The sequence below is a fragment of the Chanodichthys erythropterus genome, chromosome 17 (assembly GCF_024489055.1).
Source record: "Chanodichthys erythropterus isolate Z2021 chromosome 17, ASM2448905v1, whole genome shotgun sequence".
NCBI lineage: Eukaryota > Metazoa > Chordata > Actinopteri > Cypriniformes > Xenocyprididae > Chanodichthys > Chanodichthys erythropterus.
In genome coordinates, this window is record NC_090237.1 from 36,426,926 (window position 1) to 36,452,225 (window position 25,300).

The 25,300-nt window shown below is 39.0% G+C and overlaps 1 protein-coding gene across 1 annotated transcript; it reads right to left on the reverse strand.

Moving 5' to 3' along the window:
- Positions 1-4,839: 4,839 nt before the first annotated feature.
- Positions 4,840-9,785, reverse strand: LOC137005307 (uncharacterized). Its single transcript, XM_067366149.1, has 6 exons — positions 9,592-9,785; positions 9,112-9,208; positions 7,514-7,624; positions 6,661-6,827; positions 5,748-5,947; positions 4,840-5,648 (listed from the first exon to the last, which is right to left on the reverse strand). Exons 1-6 carry the CDS (start codon positions 9,762-9,764, stop codon positions 4,945-4,947), a joined length of 1,452 nt encoding a protein of 483 aa, XP_067222250.1. The 5' UTR covers positions 9,765-9,785; the 3' UTR covers positions 4,840-4,944.
- Positions 9,786-25,300: the final 15,515 nt, after the last annotated feature.

Genomic DNA, 25,300 nt, shown 5'->3' on the forward strand with positions numbered 1-25,300 from the left:
CTTCTGCACATGAGACTCTTACAGTGGTGGCTCAGGACCACGGGGTTTTCTCCGAGGGGAAATCCTTTTCGCAAGATCAAAAGTCACGCGGCGATGCCTTCGTGCTCTGGTCATGTGGAAAAAGCCTTGGTTCCTGTCCCAGAACCCATGTTTGGGACTTCTCGTCGTCGCGTAATGCTTACGACGGATGTTTCTCTCATGGGCTGGGGGGCGATCATGAGTGGTCGCTCAGCTCAGGGTCTCTGGGAGGACCATCAGTTCCTGGCACTTAAATCGGCTGGAAATGATGGCGGTATTTCTTGCAGTAAAATACTTCTTCCCAGACCTGAGGGCATTAAAATGTGGGAGCAGACGCCCTGTCGAGGCAGGGGCCGAGGCCCGGGGAATGGAGTCTCCATACTGAGGTGTGGAGCTCACTTTGGAAAACTTTGGTCGAGCTGAAATCGACCTATTTGCTTCAGGGGAATCAACCCAGTGTCCACTGTGGTTCTTCCTATCTCATTCAGCACCACTGGGTCTGGATGCCATGGTACAGACGTGGCCGAGGCTGCGTCTGTATGCATTTCCCCGTTCGCTCTGCTCCCGGGAGTTCTGGAGTAAATACGCCAGGAAGGGGTCAGTCTAATATTGATAGCCCTGTACTGGCCAACCAAAATATGGTTCTCAGACCTAGTGCCACTTCTAGATGGCTCCCTGATGGAGCTTCCTCTCAGGCAGGACCTCCTGTCTCAAGCGGGCAGCATGATAATTCATCCATGCCCAGAGCTATGGAGACTGTGGGCCTGGCCTCTGAGGGGGCCAGGCTCATACATGCTGCTCTCCCAACTGAGGTTGTGGAGACCATACTCCACTCCAGAGCTCCCTCCACGAGGAAGTGTATGCGGCCATTTTTGGCCATAGTCCTCTGGGGGATTCCTCGGTAGGTCGAGCCCCCCTTTTTTATACGCTTCCTCCATGGTACTCTGAGGCTGGGGCCTTCAGTACCTACAAGGACGTTGGCCTGGGACTCGGCCGTGGTATTAGAAGGGTTAGCCGAGGCTCCCTTCGAACCACTAGAGGAAGTTTCAGAGAAATTCCTCACCTTTAAAGACCATATTTCTACTGGCTATTTCATCTCTTAAAAGAATAGGAGATCTTCAAGCACTTTCAGCTGCTTCTTTGTGTTTGGAATTTGCACCTGGAATGGTCAAAGCGTTCCTGCACACTAGACCAGGCTATATGCCTAAGGTCCCCACCAAAGTCCCAGGTTCCATCGTACTTTAGGCCTTCCATCTTCCTCCATTTACAACTTCGGATCAGGAGAAACTCAATCTGCTCTGTCCAGTGAGGGCTTTAGATGCATATGTCCACAGAGCTGCCCTGTGGGGAAAAACAGATAAATTGTTTGTGTGTTTTATGGGTCTCATTAGAAAGGAGGTCCAGCATCTAAGCAGAGAATGAGCAAGGGGGTGGTCGAGGCTATCACACTTGCTTATGAGGGGGCCGGACAACCATCTCCATTAGCTGTCCGTGTTCACCCGACTAGGGGTATGGCGGCCTCAAAGGCCTTAATGTCAGGAGTATCCATTAATGACATATGTGGTTCTGCTGGATGGTCATCCTAGCACACCATCAGATTTTATAATCTTAATGTGAGTAGAACTCCGGGTGCTTGGTTTTACAAGATAGTAGCCAGGCACTCGGAGGCACGGCGTAGTTGGGACAGCGTTCCCATCACGTCACTGACGTAGCGTCGATAGTTCCCACGAAAGGGAACGTCTTGGGTTACGAGTGTAACCCTTGTTCCCTGAGTAAGGGAACGAGACGCTACGTCACGTTGCCGTACCTCCAGCATGCCTGGAGCGCTTACTTCAGACATGTCACAGAAGCTAGCGTTCTTTGTTTCCGGGCATGCTTTATAGGTTCCGGTTCGTGACGTCACCCGCCTCTGACGTCGCGTTCTCTCATTGGTTAGATACAATAGTGCTTCACGAACACAAAAATGCAGAGGATTCCCATCACGTCACTGACGTAGCGTCTCGTTCCCTTACTCAGGGAACAAGGGTTACACTCGTAACCCAAGATGTTTTTAGGCCAAAACATTTTTTGTCACATACAGCAAACATCTCCTCACTATCCGCTAGCTGCCTGTCCCCTGAACACACTGTTAAAAAAAAACGCGGTCTCTGTTGTCACCACAAGCTCCAAAAACGGCAATGAAAACTACCTGGTGCAGCCTGGACCACGAAAAATAATAAACACGCTGCAGCCAATAACCGACAAGAATGATTTTAAATGCCCGTTCATGACTGTTTCAGGAAGCGAAGAGGGGAGGAGGAGGAGGAGGAGGAGGAGGAAGAGGAGGAGGGAGGGTCTAGCTAGCCTCTGTTTTGTTTGACAACACTTCGAACGTCAACAGAAAGTTACTCCACCCAGGATCACTTAGAGCACCTTTAAATGCAAAGCACAACATTTTAAATTATTAGTGACAGCAAATCATACACAGCCCCTCTATTCAGAAGCCTGGTACATGAGCCCTGCACTCATGCTTTGCATCTGTTACACTGTACTTGTTCATACATAGGTTGGCAAAAAAGATGTTCCACCCAATGTGCTGCAGCAGCCTAGAAAGGCAAAGACAAAGGTGACAATATTCAGCACTTTAACAGAGGGAGAGGCGGAAGACATTGCCAAGGGGTTTGGCATGGCACTGGCCAAACATGTACCGAAAGAGAAACTACTTTCTGGGATACCCCAACAGGACATCCCAGCAACACTGTAAGTATGCCTGTGTAAGCTCCATTTCTCTCTCTCTTTATTAAGTCTTAGAATATCTTAATGGTTACACCTTTATTTTAGTTATTTATGTATAAGAAATTAGTTAAAATGTGACGCAGTATGTCAATATTGTCATCCTAAAAAGAAGAATTAAACATCCTGTTCAACCTGACATTCTTATCTTTTTGAATCATAATTTGAGAACTCAGGTCTGCTTTGCTTAAGCTGGGCACACATTTAATGACTAGCTAAAACATTCTAAGACTGTGCACAACATACAGCGATTGTTTCCTGCGACTGAAGCCGATTTAAATACTTACACATGGAATTTAATCGCAGACTGAACGTAACTGTCTCTGATGCGATCTGTCATAAGTATCAGTTTACATTCATAATCGGCCTTACAATCGTTAAGTGTGTCCGCAGCTTTAGACATTTAAATGCATTTTAATATTTTAAGGACTGGACATCTTGAATGTTGTTGTTAATTAAAGACCATTGGCAAAATGTCCTTACTTTTTAGTGTTTTACAGAATATGGAAAGCAGTTTCTACAAGTGTTTGCTCTGAGGACAGAAAATGTAATCTTTTTGTAGAGGTCTTTACCCTTGGTTAAACTAAATTGGCATAATGTGCATTTTATTATATTACAGTAGTAAAAACCTTTTCAGCCTGCTGTCTAGACCCTGTATCAACTGGTCAATTAATCAACTAGAGCAGTGGTTCCCAACCCTTTTTACACCAAGGCCCACCTCCTCTCCGAATCAATACTGCGAATCAAAACATTTGTATTTTAGTGTTATTACTTTTAAAACCCATGTTATCATTTTTTTAAAGAAGAATCTCAAGATAGATTTAAACATTCAGTATTCTGTTTTGCAAACATACTTGCAGAAATTCTTTACAAAAGTACTTACTCTGCTCAGTAATAAAGTAACTTAAATAAGCACAAGTCAACTTGTCATACAAAATAAGACCACAGGGAGATACCAAAGGACTGAATTTAAAAACTATGCAGAATTATTGACATAACACATATAACACCACTGATCCTCTCAAACTTCTCCAAAACACGCTTGTTTGGCAAGCATCCGTTACAAACACTCACAATACATTAATTACTTTAACTACATAAATATATTAAACTGTGTTCATGCAGAAATACGATGTAGTGATCAGTGAGCCCACATGCAGTTTGTTTGTGCATCAATAATTGTGCACTTGCACATTACTAATGTACGGCTGCCGTATGTCACTGTAATCGTCTTTACCTTCATTACTATCGTAATCCATCAAAAGCTTTTTAGCGACACAGGTTCTTTTTCCAACTGAGAGTTTGTGTTTTAACCACCGTTCAGTCTGTATTTCACAGCACCACGATGAGAAACAGCCTGGGCTAAACCAAAACAATCACAGAATACATACGAGAGATGGGGTGCCTTGTTTTAAATGTATTTTTAATTAATTAAATGTATTAAAAGTAACATATTAATTAATTACATTAATTACATTAATATATTTAAATTCATTTTAATTTACCCGGGAGGATCACTGATTGGGAACCACTGAACTAGAGATTCATTCTCTAGTTCAGTGGTTCCCAATCAGTCAAGTGTATTGCAATTCCATATATTCCTCAAGACTAGGGCTATGATGAAACAGAGTTACAATCCCAGGTTTCTGATTCATAACAGACAACTGATTTGGTAGTAGCTCTGGTATTACCCACCATTGTCTGTGTAGTCACTCAAGTAACATGAACATTTTAATTTATTTGCAGGAGGAGCATTGAACGAATGAAGATTAATGTGCAAAACCTTGGTCCTGAATCAGAACTGGATTTGGCCACTCACCGCTTTGGGCCTACAGCGGCCGATGTATTCTTTTCCTTTTTAGAGGACTGTTTGAAATGATCTCAGTGACCATGAGGGGCACATGTGTACTAATGTGTGGGTGCTATCAGCTCAGATTGTAAACAACAACAAAAAGTTAAGATAACTTGATTTGATCATTTGATTTGATTTTTTATTAAATTTTAGCATTGAATACAAAATGCAAGGTTTTTATTTTCATAGTCAATTGTTTTCTAGTAACTTTTACTGGAGAACTCATAGATGTAGTGGAGAACAAATACAAAGTTTGATAAAATGGCAAAAATGCATTTGAATAAAATGGACTTTTCAAAACCTTATTTGTATTTTCTTGAAGCACTGACTGATTTGTGTTTTCTTCTTGACTTAACAGGAAAACTTGATGTGACATCTTTCCTTGTCTCAGAGGCAGCGCCTCTGTCAGTTTTTCTTTTTCTGTTTGCAAACAGTGGACGTATTTTACGTGACTTGTCCACATCACAAAGTCTCCCAAATCTTTCAAAGTTCACATTTACTTCTTTTGTTTGCACTTCTAGTTCATTGACTTTATGAGCAATATCCTCAGGAATTTTCTCCCATGTCTGTAGAGTCTTCAGTATGCTTTCCAGTTTCCTGATAGTTGCACTACGCCTATCTTCATCCATAATTTCATTTTGTATAGGCTCAACTGAATTGTCAGTAGCATCTTTTGATGTCTCAGTAATTTCATTGAAAAGTCCCTTCGCAAGTAGTAGACACGCACATTTTTTATGATAGGAGAAAGTACAACAGTCACAAACATTTGTTACAACACATGGTTTTGATACTGCTCTTCTAAGTAAGCTTTCAACCTCTATTGTTTTTGGGGGCTTTGCATAAATGGTATACTTTTTCTTTTGAATCAAGTTGTTGGCATGGGCTTGTAGTTGTGTGTCCATGTCTGGAAAAGTCTCATCACCACCACCACAAGTGAGAAGACTTAATAAAATTAGATGCTTACATGTACGTCCTCTTGTACCAGCTACACAACTGCAGAACTGTTCTGCAGGGCAAACACAGTAAACTACATGTGGATCATTCTCAGATGGAACGTTGTACATGTATGTTTCTGTTGAAGCTATGGTGACTGTAGTGGCCCAACCTTTGTCTAGCATCCTCTGAGCAGATTTCTTTATTTCTTCCATTTTGCTGTCCAGTGGGTTATAGACCCTCCCAACAGACTGCAAATCTTGTATTATGTTGAAGTACTTGTCAGTTTTGTTCAAAAGTACATCAATCAGATGATCCAATCTACGATTTCGGATGCCACAGAGAAACTGGTATTTTAAACGGTGGAAGAAACTAAAGAAAAAAAAGCAGAGAGATCAAAATGAGGAACAACAACTGGTTGAGACTATTACAATGCACTCTTTTAAACTGGGATGCCAACAGGTAAGGGGGAAAAAAGATAACATTGCGTGGGGCGGGGGCATGCTCCACACAAGTTATTTGCTTTACATGCTCGTTTGTAGTTACTTTAAGTTTTTATTATTATTATTATTATTATTTATTTTTTATTACTCTACATGTCTAAAACACAATTTTCATGATTACATTGTTGTGAAATTTTATAAAAAAAAACAAAATTTGGTTAAAATCTCATGTTATAAAAGATGAAGTGCTATGTAGGCTATTTAAGACAGTATTGGTTGATTAGACAGCAATACTGTTTGCCCCCTCTCTCTTCACCGTTCCCACATCTCAGACCTCAAATATATATCTTACCCCTAATAGACAGTTTTTAAAGTAAAGAGTAAAGGAAATAATGTGTACAGTACTTATTGAAACCAGTTCTGTATCCCCTTATTTACCCTTCACAAGTACCCTTAAGACCCCCCTCCCCCAATAAAAACACTATCATTGGATCTATGCAGATCCCATAGGTGACCTATTTTGCTCTCAAAAAGGTGAGAAGTTTGCATCTATATTTAAACAAATTACTTAAAGCACTATGCTAGCTTTCAGCTAGCCCACAAATAAATAATGAAGTGAACATGCATAAAAATGTTATATACCGTTCTATTAGATTGTTTGTGTCAGAGTCTCCATGCTTATAGCATCTTCCAAAGTTAGACCACAGATGACCAATTGGCTCCCAGTGGTTCCTAAAGTACTTGCACACATCTTTTAAGTACTTGAACTGGCAATGAAACATCTCAGCTTTTTTCTTGAAATCATGTTCCTGTAAAACATACAAAGAAAATCATGCTTTGTGTTATTTGTACAAATTAATGTGCTGTTAGTGAACTGAGAATCGGCCATGTTCTTGATTGATTATACTGAAACCATTTAGGCCTATGTGAAACATGATAGAACAAATATGACAATTTAGAAAAATAAAATAAAATAGAAAGTACAATTACAATAATTAAAAAAATAATTTATAACATCTGTTAAAATTAAAGTTTTTTTAACATCAGTTAAAATCATTTGTAGATTTTCAAGTAGTGCATGATTATATGTATTGAAAGTTTAATGACAACTGTAAACCATTTTAGTTTACATGAAATAATGTTAATCATTATGTAATGTTTAATTAAAGTTAAAGTTGTTTATAATTGTAACATTAATAAGCACATTATCTAATGTTTTCTATTTTTATATATTTTAAAATATTATTTTTTTCTGTGATCCAGTAATTAATGTCACATGATCCTCCAGAAATCCTTCTAATATGCTGATTTGATACTTAGTTATTAAACTTTATATGAAGCCAGTCTAATCATCAACATTTAAGAATCTGACATCTTGTAAGGGTTTTTCAAATATCTTGCATGGCACTGCATGTTGTTGCAAGTTTGTTACCAAAGTTGCAAAAAGACTTTTCAGACTACCAGCTTCAATTGCACTATAAACAAAGCAACACACCGTGGAACAAGACTTCAGCCCAGCCATAAACTGCATGATTTGTGCCCTTGAATCAGCATTTTCAGGTCCACATACACCAGATTCAGATCTTGACAGCCAACGAGTTACTGCCTGTGTGTAGTAAATGGTGGGAAAATATTAATAATTTGCATAAGTATTGCATAATAAATATGAATAAGTACTGTCCTGAAAAAGTATTTCACATAACAGAAGTTTACTTAAAGCCCAAAAGATAAAAAAAAAAATAGATGAATTTATAAAAATGACCCAGTTCAAAAGTTTAAATACCCTATCTTAATACTGTGTGTGGTCACCTGATGATCCATGACTGTTTTTGTTTTTTTGTAATGGTTGTTCATGAGTCTCTTGTTTGTTCTGAGCAGTTAAACTGAGCTCTGTTCTTCAGAAAAATCCTCCAGCTCCTGCAGATTCATCAGTTTTCCAGCATCTTTTGCATATTTGAACCCTTTCCAGCAGTGACTGTATGATTTTGAGATTCATCTTTTCACACTGAGGACGACAGAGGGACTCAAACTCAACTATTAAAAAAGGTTCAAACATTCACTGATGCTCCAGAAGGAAACACGATACATTAAAGCATGTTTCCTGTGACTGAAGCAGATTTACATACTTACACATGGAATTTGAACACCGACTGTAACCGCAGACTGAACGCAACTGAATCTGACTGGATGCGTTTGAGCGCGATCAGTCATAAGTATCAATTTACATTCATAATCGGTCTTACATTCATAATCACAATCGTTAAGTGTGTGTACGGCTTAAGAGTCGGGGATTGAAACTTTTTGAATTGGATGAACAGGGTAAATTATACTTTTTTTCTCTTCTGGTAAACATGCAAGAATCTTCTGTTGCTTCCAGAACTAAATGAAAAAAAAAAAAAGATCTTTATACAAAATAAGATAAACTTGCACATCATCATGTTCAAAAGTTTTCACCCCCGACTCTTAATGCGTTGTGTTTCCTTCTGGAGCATCAGTGAATATTTGAACCTTTTTTAATAGTTGTGTTTGAGTCCCTCAGTTGTCCTCAGTGTGAAAATATCAATCTCAAAATCATTCAGTCACTGCTGGAAAGGGTTCAAATATGCAAACGATGCTGGGAAACTGAAGAATCTGCAGGAGCTGGAGGATTTTTCTGAAGAACAGAGCTCAGTTTAACTGCTCAGGACAAACAAGAGACTCATGAACAACCATCACAAAACACACAAACAGAGCTGCTTTGACACAATCTGCATTGTAAAAAGTGCTATATAAATATATAAAGGTGACTTGACTTGACCACTTAAACTTTTCAACTGGGTCATTTTTATAAATTCATCATGATCCTTTTTATTTTGTTCAAATGATTAACATTTCTGCATATTCTGCAAGGGATATTTTGCAATGCCAAATTAAGCTATTTTATATCTATTCATTCATTAGTTATTTACCTACAGTGGCTAGAGAATAACTGCAGTAAAACCTAGAACAGCTTTCATTGAAAATTGTAGTATATTACAATAATAGAATAATATTCCATTTCTATTAAAAGGAACAAAAATCAAAGCCAATTAATCTCAACTTAGTACTACTTACTTGTGTTACATGGTACCAACAAAGGAGAACGTCTGACTCACTGAATGCTGTTTGGATGGCATTGATTTCAGCTTGGTCTTTATCAACCATAAAGCACCTAATAAAAATAAAAACATTTTAAGCTTCAAAGCAGAGAAAAAATATATCGTATCATAGATGTTTGCTGGCAAAAAATACCTTGTGTTATTTAGAGTCTTTAAAAAGTTACTAATCAAAATTGCAAACCAATTTGTACATTGTAGATGCACTGAGATCAACACCAACTGTAGGCTAATCATAGAAGGCAGTTAATAAATCAATACAGGTTTGCTCTGAAGCCGACATCTAGGTTGGGAAATTACAGGTTTAGAACAACTTGAGGGTGAGTAAATGATGACAGAATTTTCATTTTTGGCTGCAACTATTCCTTTAAGAGCCTGTACACACACAAAAGATTATTGAATAACTTCAGTTTAATTTGTTTATATCTGTTTGTATTACCTTGGAGCAACAGAAAATGTTGGTTTCAGCTTTTCCAGTGCCAACTGAAGCGTGGCCTGCTTTTCATTTCCCAGGATGATATAGGCAACGGGTATGCCATGACCATGACTGTCCCTTACAACTAATGTAAATAAAGGGAAGCCATACTGGTTCACACCATGTGTTGCATCCATAAAAACAATATCTTGTCCATATTTTTGAAGGTTGTCTCTCATGGATGGTGTTTGTAGAACCATAACAAGATCTGTTTGAGGACTATAAGGCTGATAAAAAATAACAGAGTCTTTGAATGGGCCCTCAAGAAGTTGCGTGGTACTGCTGGCATCATCTTTGTGTTGCTGATTTTTCGTATCATACACGTCCGAATATTTTCAATGTCTTTTGGGGTGACAAAATATGCTCGGTTGTTGAGATCAGTATGTCCTTGTTCCTTCGACCATTCATGGGATTTTAAGAGAATTGTATCTGGCTTAACACCAAGAGATATTAAATCTTGAATATGCTTAACAAGCTCTTGACTAATTTTCTCTGAGTGACCCTCAGAAGAACTTGCTGGGTCATGTCCTGAATGAATGTTGTAAATCCTTTCAACTATAACAAGCTTGTTAAGCCAGTCTGTCCTCTTTTTAAATGACACATATGCCTTACATCCTTTGGCCCTTCGACTTCGTGGTGTGCATACTCCAGAGCGTTTGCATGTAAACAAGAAGTATCCATTTTTCTGATTTTCCAAACTTGCAGAATTCACATTTCTGTAGGTACCATCTTTTAAGGTGTTTATGTTGGTGAGCCTTTCTTGGATAAATTTATAAGTATCCAAATCCTTTTCTAAAACATGGACTGTTATATTAGTCTCTTTTTTGTTTCCTTTAATTATCTCTTCGTTGTAAACTGTTTTCTTTATAAATTCATCCATTTTTGATGTGCAGCACCTAAAAACCAAAGGGACACAAACAATAAGGCTAAAATATCAATAATGTACAGAGCTAAAATTCCATGATCTTAAGAAAGCAATGCATATTATAATGTCTTTTTCTAAAAATTGTAAAACAGATGTAAAACAGAGATATTATGTACAAGTCAACATTCATATAACGACTTGAGATCAAAATATGACGGACTGAAGTCATCATCGTGTAACAGAATAAATCAGTGATGACTTGAGGTCATTATATTCATATGACGGACTGAAGACATCATCGTGTAACAGAATAAATCAGTGATGACTTGAGGTCATCATATTCATATGACGGACTGAAGTCATCATCGTGTAACAGAATAAATCAGTGATGACTTGAGGTCATCATATTCATATGACGGACTGAAGACATCATCGTGTAACAATAAATCAGTGATGACATGAGGTCATCATATTCATGTGACGGACTGAAGACATCATCGTGTAACAATAAATCAGTGATGACATGAGGTCATCATATTCATGTGACGGACTGAAGACATCATCGTGTAACAGAATAAATCAGTGATGACTTGAGGTCATCATATTCATGTGACGGACTGAAGTCATCATCATGTAACAATAAATCAGTGATGACATGAGGTCATCATATTCATGTGACGGACTGAAGACATCATCGTGTAACAATAAATCAGTGATGACTTGAGGTCATCATATTCATGTGACGGACTGAAGACATCATCATGTAACAATAAATCAGTGATGACTTGAGGTCATCATATTCATATGACGGACTGAAGACATCATCGTGTAACAGAATAAATCAGTGATGACTTGAGGTCATCATATTCACATGACGGACTGAAGTCATCATCGTGTAACAATAAATCAGTGATGACTTGAGGTCATCATATTCATATGACGGACTGAAGTCATCATCGTGTAACAATAAATCAGTGATGACTTGAGGTCATCATATTCACATGACGGACTGAAGTCATCATTGTGTAACAGAATAAATCAGTGATGACTTGAGGTCATCATATTCATATGACGGACTGAAGTCATCATCGTGTAACAGAATAAATCAGTGATGACTTGAGGTCATCATATTCATATGACGGACTGAAGACATCATCGTGTAACAGAATAAATCAGTGATGACTTGAGGTCATCATATTCATATGACGGTCTGAAGTCATCATTGTGTAACAGAATAAATCAGTGATGACTTGAGGTCATCATATTCATATGACGGACTGAAGACATCATCGTGTAACAGAATAAATCAGTGATGACTTGAGGTCATCATATTCATATGACGGACTGAAGTCATCATCGTGTAACAATAAATCAGTGATGACTTGAGGTCATCATATTCATATGACGGACTGAAGACATCATCGTGTAACAATAAATCAGTGATGACTTGAGGTCATCATATTCATGTGACGGACTGAAGTCATCATCGTGTAACAATAAATCAGTGATGACTTGAGGTCATCATATTCATATGACGGACTGAAGTCATCATCGTGTAACAGAATAAATCAGTGATGACTTGAGGTCATCATATTCATATGACGGACTGAAGACATCATCGTGTAACAGAATAAATCAGTGATGACTTGAGGTCATCATATTCATATGACGGACTGAAGACATCATCGTGTAACAATAAATCAGTGATGACTTGAGGTCATCATATTCACATGACGGACTGAAGTCATCATCGTGTAACAGAATAAATCAGTGATGACTTGAGGTCATCATATTCATATGACGGACTGAAGTCATCATGTAACAATAAATCAGTGATGACTTGAGGTCATCATATTCATATGACGGACTGAAGACATCATCGTGTAACAATAAATCAGTGATGACTTGAGGTCATCATATTCATATGACGGACTGAAGACATCATCGTGTAACAATAAATCAGTGATGACTTGAGGTCATCATATTCATGTGACGGACTGAAGACATCATCGTGTAACAATAAATCAGTGATGACTTGAGGTCATCATATTCATATGACGGACTGAAGTCATCATCGTGTAACAGAATAAATCAGTGATGACTTGAGGTCATCATATTCATATGACGGACTGAAGACATCATCGTGTAACAATAAATCAGTGATGACTTGAGGTCATCATATTCATATGACGGACTGAAGACATCATCGTGTAACAATAAATCAGTGATGACTTGAGGTCATCATATTCATGTGACGGACTGAAGACATCATCGTGTAACAATAAATCAGTGATGACTTGAGGTCATCATATTCATGTGACGGACTGAAGTCATCATCGTGTAACAATAAATCAGTGATGACTTGAGGTCATCATATTCATGTGACGGACTGAAGTCATCATCGTGTAACAGAATAAATCAGTGATGACTTGAGGTCATCATATTCATATGACGGACTGAAGTCATCATCGTGTAACAGAATAAATCAGTGATGACTTGAGGTCATCATATTCATATGACGGACTGAAGACATCATCGTGTAACAATAAATCAGTGATGACTTGAGGTCATCATATTCATATGACGGACTGAAGACATCATCGTGTAACAATAAATCAGTGATGACTTGAGGTCATCATATTCATGTGACGGACTGAAGACATCATCGTGTAACAATAAATCAGTGATGACTTGAGGTCATCATATTCATATGACGGACTGAAGACATCATCGTGTAACAATAAATCAGTGATGACTTGAGGTCATCATATTCATGTGACGGACTGAAGACATCATCGTGTAACAATAAATCAGTGATGACTTGAGGTCATCATATTCATGTGACGGACTGAAGTCATCATCGTGTAACAATAAATCAGTGATGACTTGAGGTCATCATATTCATGTGACGGACTGAAGTCATCATCGTGTAACAATAAATCAGTGATGACATGAGGTCATCATATTCATATGACGGACTGAAGTCATCATCGTGTAACAATAAATCAGTGATGACTTGAGGTCATCATATTCATGTGACGGACTGAAGTCATCATCGTGTAACAATAAATCAGTGATGACATGAGGTCATCATATTCATATGACGGACTGAAGACATCATCGTGTAACAATAAATCAGTGATGACTTGAGGTCATCATATTCATGTGACGGACTGAAGACATCATCGTGTAACAATAAATCAGTGATGACTTGAGGTCATCATATTCATGTGACGGACTGAAGTCATCATCGTGTAACAGAATAAATCAGTGATGACTTGAGGTCATCATATTCATATGACGGACTGAAGACATCATCGTGTAACAATAAATCAGTGATGACTTGAGGTCATCATATTCATGTGACGGACTGAAGACATCATCGTGTAACAATAAATCAGTGATGACTTGAGGTCATCATATTCATGTGACGGACTGAAGTCATCATCGTGTAACAATAAATCAGTGATGACTTGAGGTAACAATAAATCAGTGATGACTTGAGGTCATCATATTCATGTGACGGACTGAAGTCATCATCGTGTAACAGAATAAATCAGTGATGACTTGAGGTCATCATATTCATATGACGGACTGAAGTCATCATCGTGTAACAGAATAAATCAGTGATGACTTGAGGTCATCATATTCATGTGACGGACTGAAGTCATCATCGTGTAACAATAAATCAGTGATGACATGAGGTCATCATATTCATATGACGGACTGAAGACATCATCGTGTAACAATAAATCAGTGATGACTTGAGGTCATCATATTCATGTGACGGACTGAAGACATCATCGTGTAACAATAAATCAGTGATGACTTGAGGTCATCATATTCATATGACGGACTGAAGACATCATCGTGTAACAGAATAAATCAGTGATGACTTGAGGTCATCATATTCATATGACGGACTGAAGACATCATCGTGTAACAATAAATCAGTGATGACTTGAGGTCATCATATTCATGTGACGGACTGAAGTCATCATCGTGTAACAATAAATCAGTGATGACTTGAGGTCATCATATTCATGTGACGGACTGAAGACATCATCGTGTAACAGAATAAATCAGTGATGACTTGAGGTCATCATATTCATATGACGGACTGAAGACATCATCGTGTAACAATAAATCAGTGATGACTTGAGGTCATCATATTCATGTGACGGACTGAAGACATCATCGTGTAACAGAATAAATCAGTGATGACTTGAGGTCATCATATTCATATGACGGACTGAAGACATCATCGTGTAACAATAAATCAGTGATGACTTGAGGTCATCATATTCATGTGACGGACTGAAGACATCATCGTGTAACAATAAGTGATGACTTGAGGTCATCATATTCATGTGACGGACTGAAGACATCATCATAACAGAATTAATAATTACGAGCTGAATTGTCTGCGCGGAGTGCAAACTAGCGCTGTTTTGTTCCGCATTTTTTGCGGTTTGATGTGGACGCAACAGAAACTGGCAGTGACACCGCACATGCCAATTAAACATATTTAACTGGCCGGCATGAAATGAGCTCGCAAAATGCTTAGATGCAGTCCGTAACGTTAGCCGTTTTAATAGGTAACTTAAGCGCGCTAAATAATAATAATAATAAAAAATTATAATAATAAATTAAAATAAAAACCCTAAACTGTTCTTTCAGATTGTTTTAGTTCATCATTTTATTTTCACTATTATCATCACCTAACTAACTGCTGTAAATTAATAAGAGAAAGTAAAAAGCATATAGTCTTACCTTGTAAATTGAGCACTCAGAAGCGTGTTTTACAGGTTTTTTTTTTTTTTTTTTTTTTGCACCTTGGCGGGCTCTGCAGGGGGGCACACGGTGATGACGTCATAAACGTTGATTGGATGACACTGTTGTTGTCTCTGGGTCATCATTAAAAATATTGGTCTCAGGAAAACAACCACTTGGCAAAATCATGACGTGCGTTGACACATACTGACTTAAGTTAATGGATAAATTAACCAGAAAAAAAAATCCACAATATATGAAATTATGTAAATTCTTGATCCTGGGCATAACATTTCTGTAACATGTTTCGTCTCATTAAAATCAGTGATGGGAAAAATGAATCATCTCATACCAAATCACGTGCCCCACTCTTGGATACATCAATTTCTGTCTTTTATAATCAGAGTGCATGTGTGTGGGAAGAGAAATGCATGTTGTCCTTGACCTCCTGATGCTCATCTGCTAGTGCGCATACTGTGACCTCAGCATCCACTGTTATATGCTTAATGTTAAGATGTAGGAGTTAGTGTCAGTGTTGGCCTGTAGCTAACAGTTCCTCCATTCCCTTTAATGTTTACCTCGTGTGTAGGTCCCCAGACAGGACCGTGGTCTCTTAGTAGATGTGAGACATCTGAGAATGAGCGAGTGAGAGTGGGTGGACCGTCCAAAAGAATGTGTGGGCAACACTCACCACAAATTATATATTCAGTCAACCACCGCAAGGCAAATGTGTCATCAAAAAGTAAAATGTCACTACTGAGAATCAATGTGCCTGTCGATAAAAGTGAGTTAGTTTTACTGTACAGGCCTGTCAGGTTACAAAAACTGTACAAACGCAAGTCAGGCTTGAGTAATAATGGTGCACTCCCTGCTGAATAAAATACCTTACACTAGACTCAAACCCTTGTGAAAAAGAAGTACACTTTAGCATACTTTCTTTTAGCATACAAGAGCATTTATTACATAAATGTTTTTAGAAGAATATACTGAATGTAACACTTCAATTGCATGTTAATTACAATTAAATGAAAAGCACACTGCAAATTCCTAGAGCAGATGATGACCAAGAATTTGAAAGTTGAGCAGCGAGCTCATTGGCTACAGCAGGAACCAATCAGCTGTGCCCTATAGAGAATGATGTGATTGCAAGCAGGTTGAGTTAAAGGGTTAGTTCACCCAAAAAAGAAAATAATGTCATTTATTACTCACCCTCATATCGTTCTACAGCCCTAAGACCTTCGTTCATCTTCCGAACACAAATTAAGATATTGTTGATGAAATCCGATGGCTCTATTGAGAACAAAGCCATTGAAACTCTCAAGGTCCATATAGGTAATAAAACCATAATTGAATCAGTTCATGTGAGTTCAGTGGTTCAATATTAATATTATAAAGCGATGAGAATATTTTTGGAGTGCCAAAAAAAACCTAAATAATGACTTATTTAGTGATGGCGGATTTCAAAACATAAATGAATCAGTGTGTCGAATCATGATTCAGATCACGTGTGAAACTGCCAACGGCTGAAATCATGTGACTTTGGCGCTCCGAACAGCAGATTCAACACACTGATTCATCTGTGCTCCGATGCTTCATGATCAGTGTTTTGAAATCGGCCATCACTAAATAAGTCGTTATTTAGGTTTTTTTTGGCGCTCCAAAAATATTCTCGTCGCTTTATAATATTAATATTGAACCACTGTACTCACATGAACTGATTTAAATATGTTTTTAGTACCTTTATAGATCTTGAGAGAGGAAGTGTCCATTGCTCCCTATGGAGGCCTCACGGAGCCATCGGATTTCAACTAAAATATCTTAATTTGTGTTCCGAAGATTAACAAAGGTCTTACGGGTGTAGAATGACATGAGGGTAAGTAAATGACAGAATTTTCATTTTTGGGTGAACTAAGGACCTATCAGCCTGTGCCATCTGTTTCATGACAGAACTTTGTAAATTCAAACGATCAGAATGTTTCAGAAACACGTCTATAAATGAAGTGTTAGACAGTTGACAGTGTGTAAATACCTCACAGTGTTCTTTTATTGAGAAAAGGTCATAACCAGTTTAAAATCAACATGAAAGACTTTCAAAGCCAATTTTACTTGCGTAATGTCATGAATGTCAGAGTAAAACAGAACATTCAAAGAGGAAAAAATACGCTTGATTTCATCCATTGTGAATTGATTGAGCCAACAAACCAAAACATTATTTGACCTTATTTCAGAGAACAGAATTTCTTGTAGTAACTATTTTGTGTCCTGCTCAAACTATTAAAAAAAGTTCAATATAATGACTTTGCAGGCGCATGATACTCAAAAAGTGAATTATTATATAGGAGAGTCGAGAAGAATATATACTATTGATTTTCCTGTTTCAGTGTGATTCACTGAAGTGCAGAATATTGGCATTGCTGCCAGAGGAAAAAATAGATTTGATTATCAAAAGTTATTTTAAGGACATAAGTACAAAAGCTGCAAACATCGATGGAAAATTATATCCAAATAGTTTATAATCAAACTTAGTCTGTGTAGCATATCAATGATACACAGAAGTGTGAAGTGTGTAATTTTTGTAGATGCAAAAATACTAAAATTAAAAAAAACAAAACAATATACTCTGCTAAGCACAAGAGACAACAAGTGTTTTGACATTATTTAAAAATGATATTATAATATCAAAATTTAATAAATTATTATTATACTTTAGTATTTAATATTTAATATAATTTGTAGTATAATATTTATTAATTATTAATAATATTATTATATAAAATCTGATTTTTTTGGCAGAAATATTGTCCAGTGGAATCAGCATACTGACCCACAGTCATGTGCATGATGTATACTAGTCTTTCTCATTGGACTGGTAAACAATAACCTTTCACTGTGCCATCTGTTATGTCATTGGACTTAAACGCCCAATATTGCAGAAAATCCAATTAATTAGAAGATTTTTCAATAAGGCATGACTGACAGCCACCATAAACCAGGCACAATCCCTTTTAACTGATGCATGACTAATACATGTCAGCAGGCAGGACCATTGCGATAGCTGAGGCTCTCATCTGAGAAATCACACCACACAATAACAATGATGGCTGCTCCCAGGGTGCTTAACTAGATGTCCTGTCAACGGGCAAGAAAATTCATATCCTAACACTTCCCTGCTGATGGGCCGTTTGGTTGTCTGAGAGCATGTTGGGTAAACAGATGTATGAGCAGACTGCTCTGCTAAATCATCATCGTCCACAAATTAGCCCAAAGGTAATGTGAGCAATAAATACTTTCTGAATGCAGGGTTTAATGTGGTAAGAAATAGTTCATTTATTATCAAGTTGGTGAAACATATATAGGGAGAACAAGAAATTGCAGCCACTAATAGTGTCATTTATTTACATGTGAGGTTTAGATTAATTAGCATACACCCTATTAATTAAAGTCATTATGCAAATTAGGCAACTGTCCAAACACGCCCAAAAAATAACCTGAACACAATTTGCACAGCCTTGTATACGCATGCATGGAGCAATCCTAGGCTATACTAGGTTGACCGAGTTTTCTGGAGACAGTAACAGTTTTTGGTGGCTAAAAACAGCATGTTCAATAAACCTGAGCAAAATATTAAATACAATTAGAAAATATTAAATGCAATTAGAAAATGTAAAAAAAAAAAAATGTTTTATTGATCTCATTTGTTTATTTTATGTGTTTACTTCATGTAATTAATAGTCATAATTTTGTTATAATATAATACTGTTTTGATTTGTTTGCTATTTATAGTGGTTACACCAGATTATTAATCACCTGCACTTCATTCCTGGATTATCAGTACTGCACATTTACCCAGCATGCTTACCTAGGCTGTGTCCGAAATTGCTCCCTATATCCTTAAATAGGGCGCTGTTTGAAGGGAACGCCCATTTGTAGTAATGTCCGAATCCATAGTGGACGTTATTGAGTGCACTCATTCAATCCCACAATGCACCACAATAGCGGCCAATGTTTGCTCAGCAGCTAGAGAATACCCATAATGCACTGCAAGAGTCGCAGGCTGAATGATTTCCCCTGTCTCGCCAGAAGATGGCGCCAGCAGTTGAATCATCCATCCATTTTCCAAACTGCCGGTCCGATGTGGCTACTTTGTAATATCACACAGGTATAAATTCATTTTAATTGATTCTTAAGATGTTTAATTAAGGTTTATACATAGTTTCCATGACAGAGTTCATGATACATCTTTTCATTACAACTGGTCCTGCCAGTTTGCTAAATTTCAAATAATTATTAAACAACAACCACAAACTTTGCAAATGCAGCAGCTCTTCTGGCACACTCAGTGTCCGAATTCACTCACTCACTTGTTTTCATTCGCTCCCTCAAGTGAACTATATTACTGGACCAATGCAGGAAATCTGATCTCATTGTGTTTACCCACATTGATTCTCCTCATTGTTCATGCCTTCCCCTTCAAGACCACCAGTCATCTCTAAACCTCCAGCATCTGCTCCAGCATGAAGGAGGAAGAATAAGACCTCTTCAAAATCATTTGGTACAGAGTCAGGTGGTTCCAAGTCTGGCGCTCCCCCTGGTCAGGGACATGGAGGCCACTCTTCACTCCCTCCCTACGAGGCTGCCCTTCTTTCCTTCATCTCGGCCAAGGAGGTCGTTCCTTGCTCCATCGTATTGGCCATGGAGGCCACCCTTCTCTCCTTCGTCTCAGCCACCAAGGCCGTTCCCCTAATCTTGGCCATGGATGCTGTTCCTTGCTCCCTCATCTCAGCAACGGGGGTTGCTCCTCACCCCCTTGTCTCAGCCTGGGAGGCCATTATGTCCACAGAAAGTGTCCTTCTAGTAGAGTAGCCATAGTCTATCCTCCGGTTTCATCTGCTACACCCTAGTTCTCAACACTGCTGGTTGCCTCGTGGTGGCATCTCTGCCAGCCTCACCATGGTTTCACATTTGGCTGGTTCTCCCAAGGATCCTCGCTCTGCCAGCACCCCCAAGGTCTCCTGCTCCACCTGGGTTGTCCTCAGCTACATCTTTCTTCAGTCTTTCCAACCCCTCCAGTCACACCCTGTCCCCCTCATTTGACACACCCATTTTAATTCTGGCAGTCACTACTAATGAGCTGATTAGTTGAATTAGGTGTGTTAGATGAGGGAGACATAAAATGTGCAGAGGTGGACATCCCCAGCACTGGTTTGAGAAGTGTAGTGCAAATATCACCTGGATTGTGGGTGATGTGATTCAGTTTAGTTAGTGGGGGAGAAAAAGAAAAAGAAAAAAACATTTGAAATGTTGGAGAAAAAAAAAACAAACAAACAAAAATACAGCACAGGAGTAATACCATAAGAAAAACTGACAGTTGTTTAGTTTATTCATCTCTTAGTGTGTTGAGGAACAATTGGACAATGGATAGATAACCTCACAGACAAAACAAAAGGATTTAGCATGGTGAAGAGAGATAAGGACAAGCCAGCAGGACAGAGTTTACCAAAGCAGAGCCCAGATAAATTAAAAACAGAGGTGGATGACTGACTGGCGACATACACACTACTGCAGCTGCAATTACTTACTAACTCACATATTGTTTTTGTTTAATGTTGTTTTTAAAATCCATATGCTGTTAATATATTTGGGGGAAAAAACAAAAGAAGAATTTCTGATCAAGCACAAAATCTTGCTCTCTGCGGCAGGTCTCAAATCTAATTCCACATGTTCAAACACTCAATTAATTGTGATGTGGGAGTGCTACTTCAAAGTACATCTAGATGAATAAAGTTTGATGACAAACTTTAATGTTGGCTTAATAAAGTCTGGTCTGAAATAGGGCTGGGTTGAAAATATTTATTTCTTCAATTGTCATTCTGATGAATCGATATAAATCAATCTTTCTATGAAGCTCTAAGCTGGTGTGTGAACAAAACTTGTAGTGCACCTCCCATCCAATAAATGGCAATAAAATTTGTGCTCTGTTAATTTTTATACAAATCTCAGCTTTCAAATTCTGTCCGTTTTATTATGAAATTCAAACAATGAGTACCAGTTCAGTGCCTCAGTTCAAGTGAAGCGGCAGCACGAAGCACACAAACTGATCATCTCTTCCACTTTATTACTAGTTACAGCATGAAAAAAACATGAATCAACATCAGAAGGTATGTACTGAAATATAATATGTCTTATGTAATCACTCAATCAGTGTATTCTTTCAACCATAGGAATAGTCAATAAAAATCTTGTAAACAATATGTCACATAATTTGTTTAGTGTCTGGAGTTGTCCTTAGTGAATAATACATAAGTGTTGTTTTCAGTTCTGTTTTGCCTGCCCTGTGGATTTACAGCCACAGGAAATCGCATTGTTCCCTACTGTATAGTAGGTGGGAAAAGGTATGAGACAAAAGAAGTATGTCTGAATTCACAGTACTCGTAAAAGAATAGGCAAAAAGTACCTGGATGACCTACTACTTTCAGTGAGATTCTGAAGTGTGCATACGATGGACACTTTACTATCCCATGAGGCCATGAGAGAGGAGTTGTGAATGGCACTGATGGAATGCAACTGATGCTGGTAGGTCACGTGATAAGGACAACATGGCGGATATAGTACCTCCAGATTACAATACACATTCATATTATATACAACCTATTCTTTTGCTGTCATGAATTAATTACTTATTATTCAAAATAAGAACCTATACAAGAGAGTATTCGGACACAGCCTCTGTCTTTCTGAAACAGTGATTCAAATTGATCCAAAATCTAAATTGAATTGGATCTCAAGCTTGTGAATCAAAATCGACATCTTGTGACATTTCTGTCAATGCCTAGCACTAGTCTGGAAGTATGAAATAGTTTTAAAAGCTTGAGATTTGAAGGATTTATTGTCAGATAGGCAGAAAGAAAATCTAATGAAGAATACAAGTGTTACGTGTAGTGGTTACAGAGACGAGCTGTTCACGGAGATCCACAATAAACAGGCATTTATTGACAACAAGGGAGAAGGTACAACCAAAACACATGTAGAATAACATTAAGAACAGACAAGGAGTGAAGCGCGTGAGTCCATATAAAAGGATGTGTTGATGAAGAAGTCCAGGTGCAGGTGATGAGTGCTGATGGGGAGATGATGAGGGAAGTGAATGCAGGTGTGGAGAACAGGAGGATTATGGGTAATGGAGTCCGGAAGACACGGGAACTGTGACCGGGTGGGCGCCCTGGAGACCTCACGCCGGTGCAGGGAGAGGAGCGGACAGGAACGGAGGTCTCCAGGACGGGTCCATAGATCCAGCCAGCCATGGAGGGTCAGGGGCCGTGGAGGGCCATGGAGGGTCAGGGGCCGTGTCCGGCCATGGATGGTCAGAGGCCGGGGGCGGCCATGGTGGGTCAGGTGCTGCAGCCGGCCATGGTGGGTCAGGAGCTGCAGCCGGCCATGGTGGGTCAGGTGCTGCAGCCGGCCCCGAAACCCTGCCCAGGAGTTCCCCACCCACAGGTACTGCTCAGTGGAATCTGGAGAAGGCTCTATGGGGACTGGAGAGGGCTCTACAGAGACTGGAGATGGCTTAGCCTGCTTCCTTTTCCTCCTTCTTCTGGACCCAGCGGAGGTGTGAGGATCCAGCAGGACACAGGTGTAGCAAATTAGCTCAAAATAAATATGAATAATTAATCATAACTAGTTATAATTAATTATTAATATTTTAATCAGTCAATAAAATTAACTTAATGTAATAAAATTAATATTACAATCAATTAACCTGTTGTTCAATGAACACACAGTGTTAATGGTTTATTAATTCTAAGAAATGTTCATTTCCAGGTTATGGGAAATAATCTTATTCTACTAAAAGCCTGTAGTCAGGACCGACATGAATAGGGACTCCCGTATATGAGCGCAAAACACGGACAACCTTACGTGTGGCATGAACAAGACTTTATTAACTAGACTAAACACTTAAACTACTCTAATATTCACACACATACATGCATACAGTTTACCAAGAGAGAGAGAGAGAGCTAGAGCAGAGTACAGGAAGCAAGAGGCTACATCATTGTTGGACATTTCAGCAGATCAACAGCCTTGAGCAAACCATCAGTTTAGTTTTAACAGGCCCTTCTTTAAAAGGGGTAAGGATACTCAATGTATCCGATAATGAGACTAAGTTTGATACTTGCATGTCTCTCCAAGTTGAATTAAAACTGTCCTGATGCAATTTGTGGAGGCTCCTGTTGAATCTTTGCTGATATTTTCTTGACGAAAGAGAACCGGCTGGATTCAGAGGATCTTTGGTGAATGGAAGGTCTAGGCCGAGGCCTGGCACAAGCTTGGGGTTCCTTAGAAGCTTCTAGCTTCTTAAAGCATCATCTTGACGTCAGCATTCATCAGTAAAAGAGAAGAAGAGGAGGAAGAGCAGGAAGAGCAGAGTTTGATCTTGTGTTCAGTGAATATAAGAGGTGAAGAGGTCACACCCTCTTAAGGTGTCTGAGCCAATAAGGAGTTGCCCTCGGAGGGAAGTTTTACGAGTCTTTGTTCTATAGCAAGATATTAGCATAAGACACTGGATTGGATGAATGAGAAAAGAACCCTCTAAATTCTTATAATACTAATGTGTCACAGAGTTAGTAACATGTAACATAAATTACCAAATAGGAAATTAAAGTTGGAGTCCGTAGATACCAAACATGCTGCCAATGTGATCTCAGTCAACTATACATTTGCAACTATGGAACATTAATACCAAAATAGTTCAAAAGAGAGAATTAATACATAGAATAAAGCCTATAAAAGGAAAGTCGTGATATGGGAAAATTGGATACATGTTTATACATTTCCCAAGTGGTTATATAGAGAATACATAGGATTAAGAGAGTTTATTTGTCCCTCTCAGAAAGAATGAGTCACTGGTCTCTGCAAAATTGTTCCTGATCGTAAAAGGTCCAAGTATCTGTAACAGGACACCTAGTTCTTCCTGTAGTTTAGCTAGTTTGGGATGCTAGTTGCAGTTTTAGGGGGATGGGTTCACAGAGCTTTGATAAAGTGAGTTCATAGGTAATTCATTAACTATATTGAATCATTTTGTGTGCCTGATTAGTCCAGACGCTACATATATCCCCCTTTTGATCGTTGTTGTTCTTTCTGTGGACAACAGCGAGCGACATTGAAGGTGCAGAAAGATCAGGCACACCACTGGCACACAAGGCTGGAAGGCTGTGATGGACTCTGGTTGTATGTGTCTCCTGGAGTGGTGATCGTTCCATGGCGGTTGATGTAGCCAGTAGGCAAGCTCAGGTCTCTGAGCTGGTGCTGCAGGAATCAAGGCAGCCAGTGCCTTGACCGTGTGTCACCTGTTAGTTAGTGTTGGTACAGTTAATGCGGGCAAGATGTTTGCTGGTGGCAAGGTTCAGGTCTCTGAGCTTGCTCAGCAGGTGTCGAAGTAGCAGGTGCCTTGACAGTGTCACCTGTCGTCTGGACGCCTGTGGAGCAGGTGGTTGTAGGAGGAGGTTACAGGAGTTGTAGTGTGAAGAGGGTTTCAGACTCACCTAGGTCTGATGGCAGAGGAGCAACCGGTGATTGTAGCCTCTGCTCTCAGTCAGAAGCAGTCTGAAGTTTGCAGTGTCACTCTGCTCTTGTGGTGTGGCTGGCTTGAGCAGGGCTGCATGGTGTTGTGTGAGTGGTCAGAATCTTGTGCTTCTGAGTACTTCTCAGGTAAGACCTGTTCAAGAAGCTCTTTTACTAGCATTAGAAGCTCCTGTGGGTCCAATGCAGGCATGTCCATTCGTCCTTGTGCAGCATCTGGATGGCTGCTGTGTGAAGGGCGTGGATGAGGAGGTGGTTGCTGCCTGCTGTTGGAGGTCCTGCGGGGTCTGCAGGATGAGGATGCTCCCATCCATGGCTTCTTCCTGTGGTAGGTCTGGTACCTGGGTCTGTCTGAATTAATCCTTCTCCTTCTGAAGCTGCAGAGGATTTCAGGAAATTGTCTGATAAGGTGTCAAGCAGAAGGCTTTGGCTCCCCCCTCTGTACCTCTGTGCTTGGCT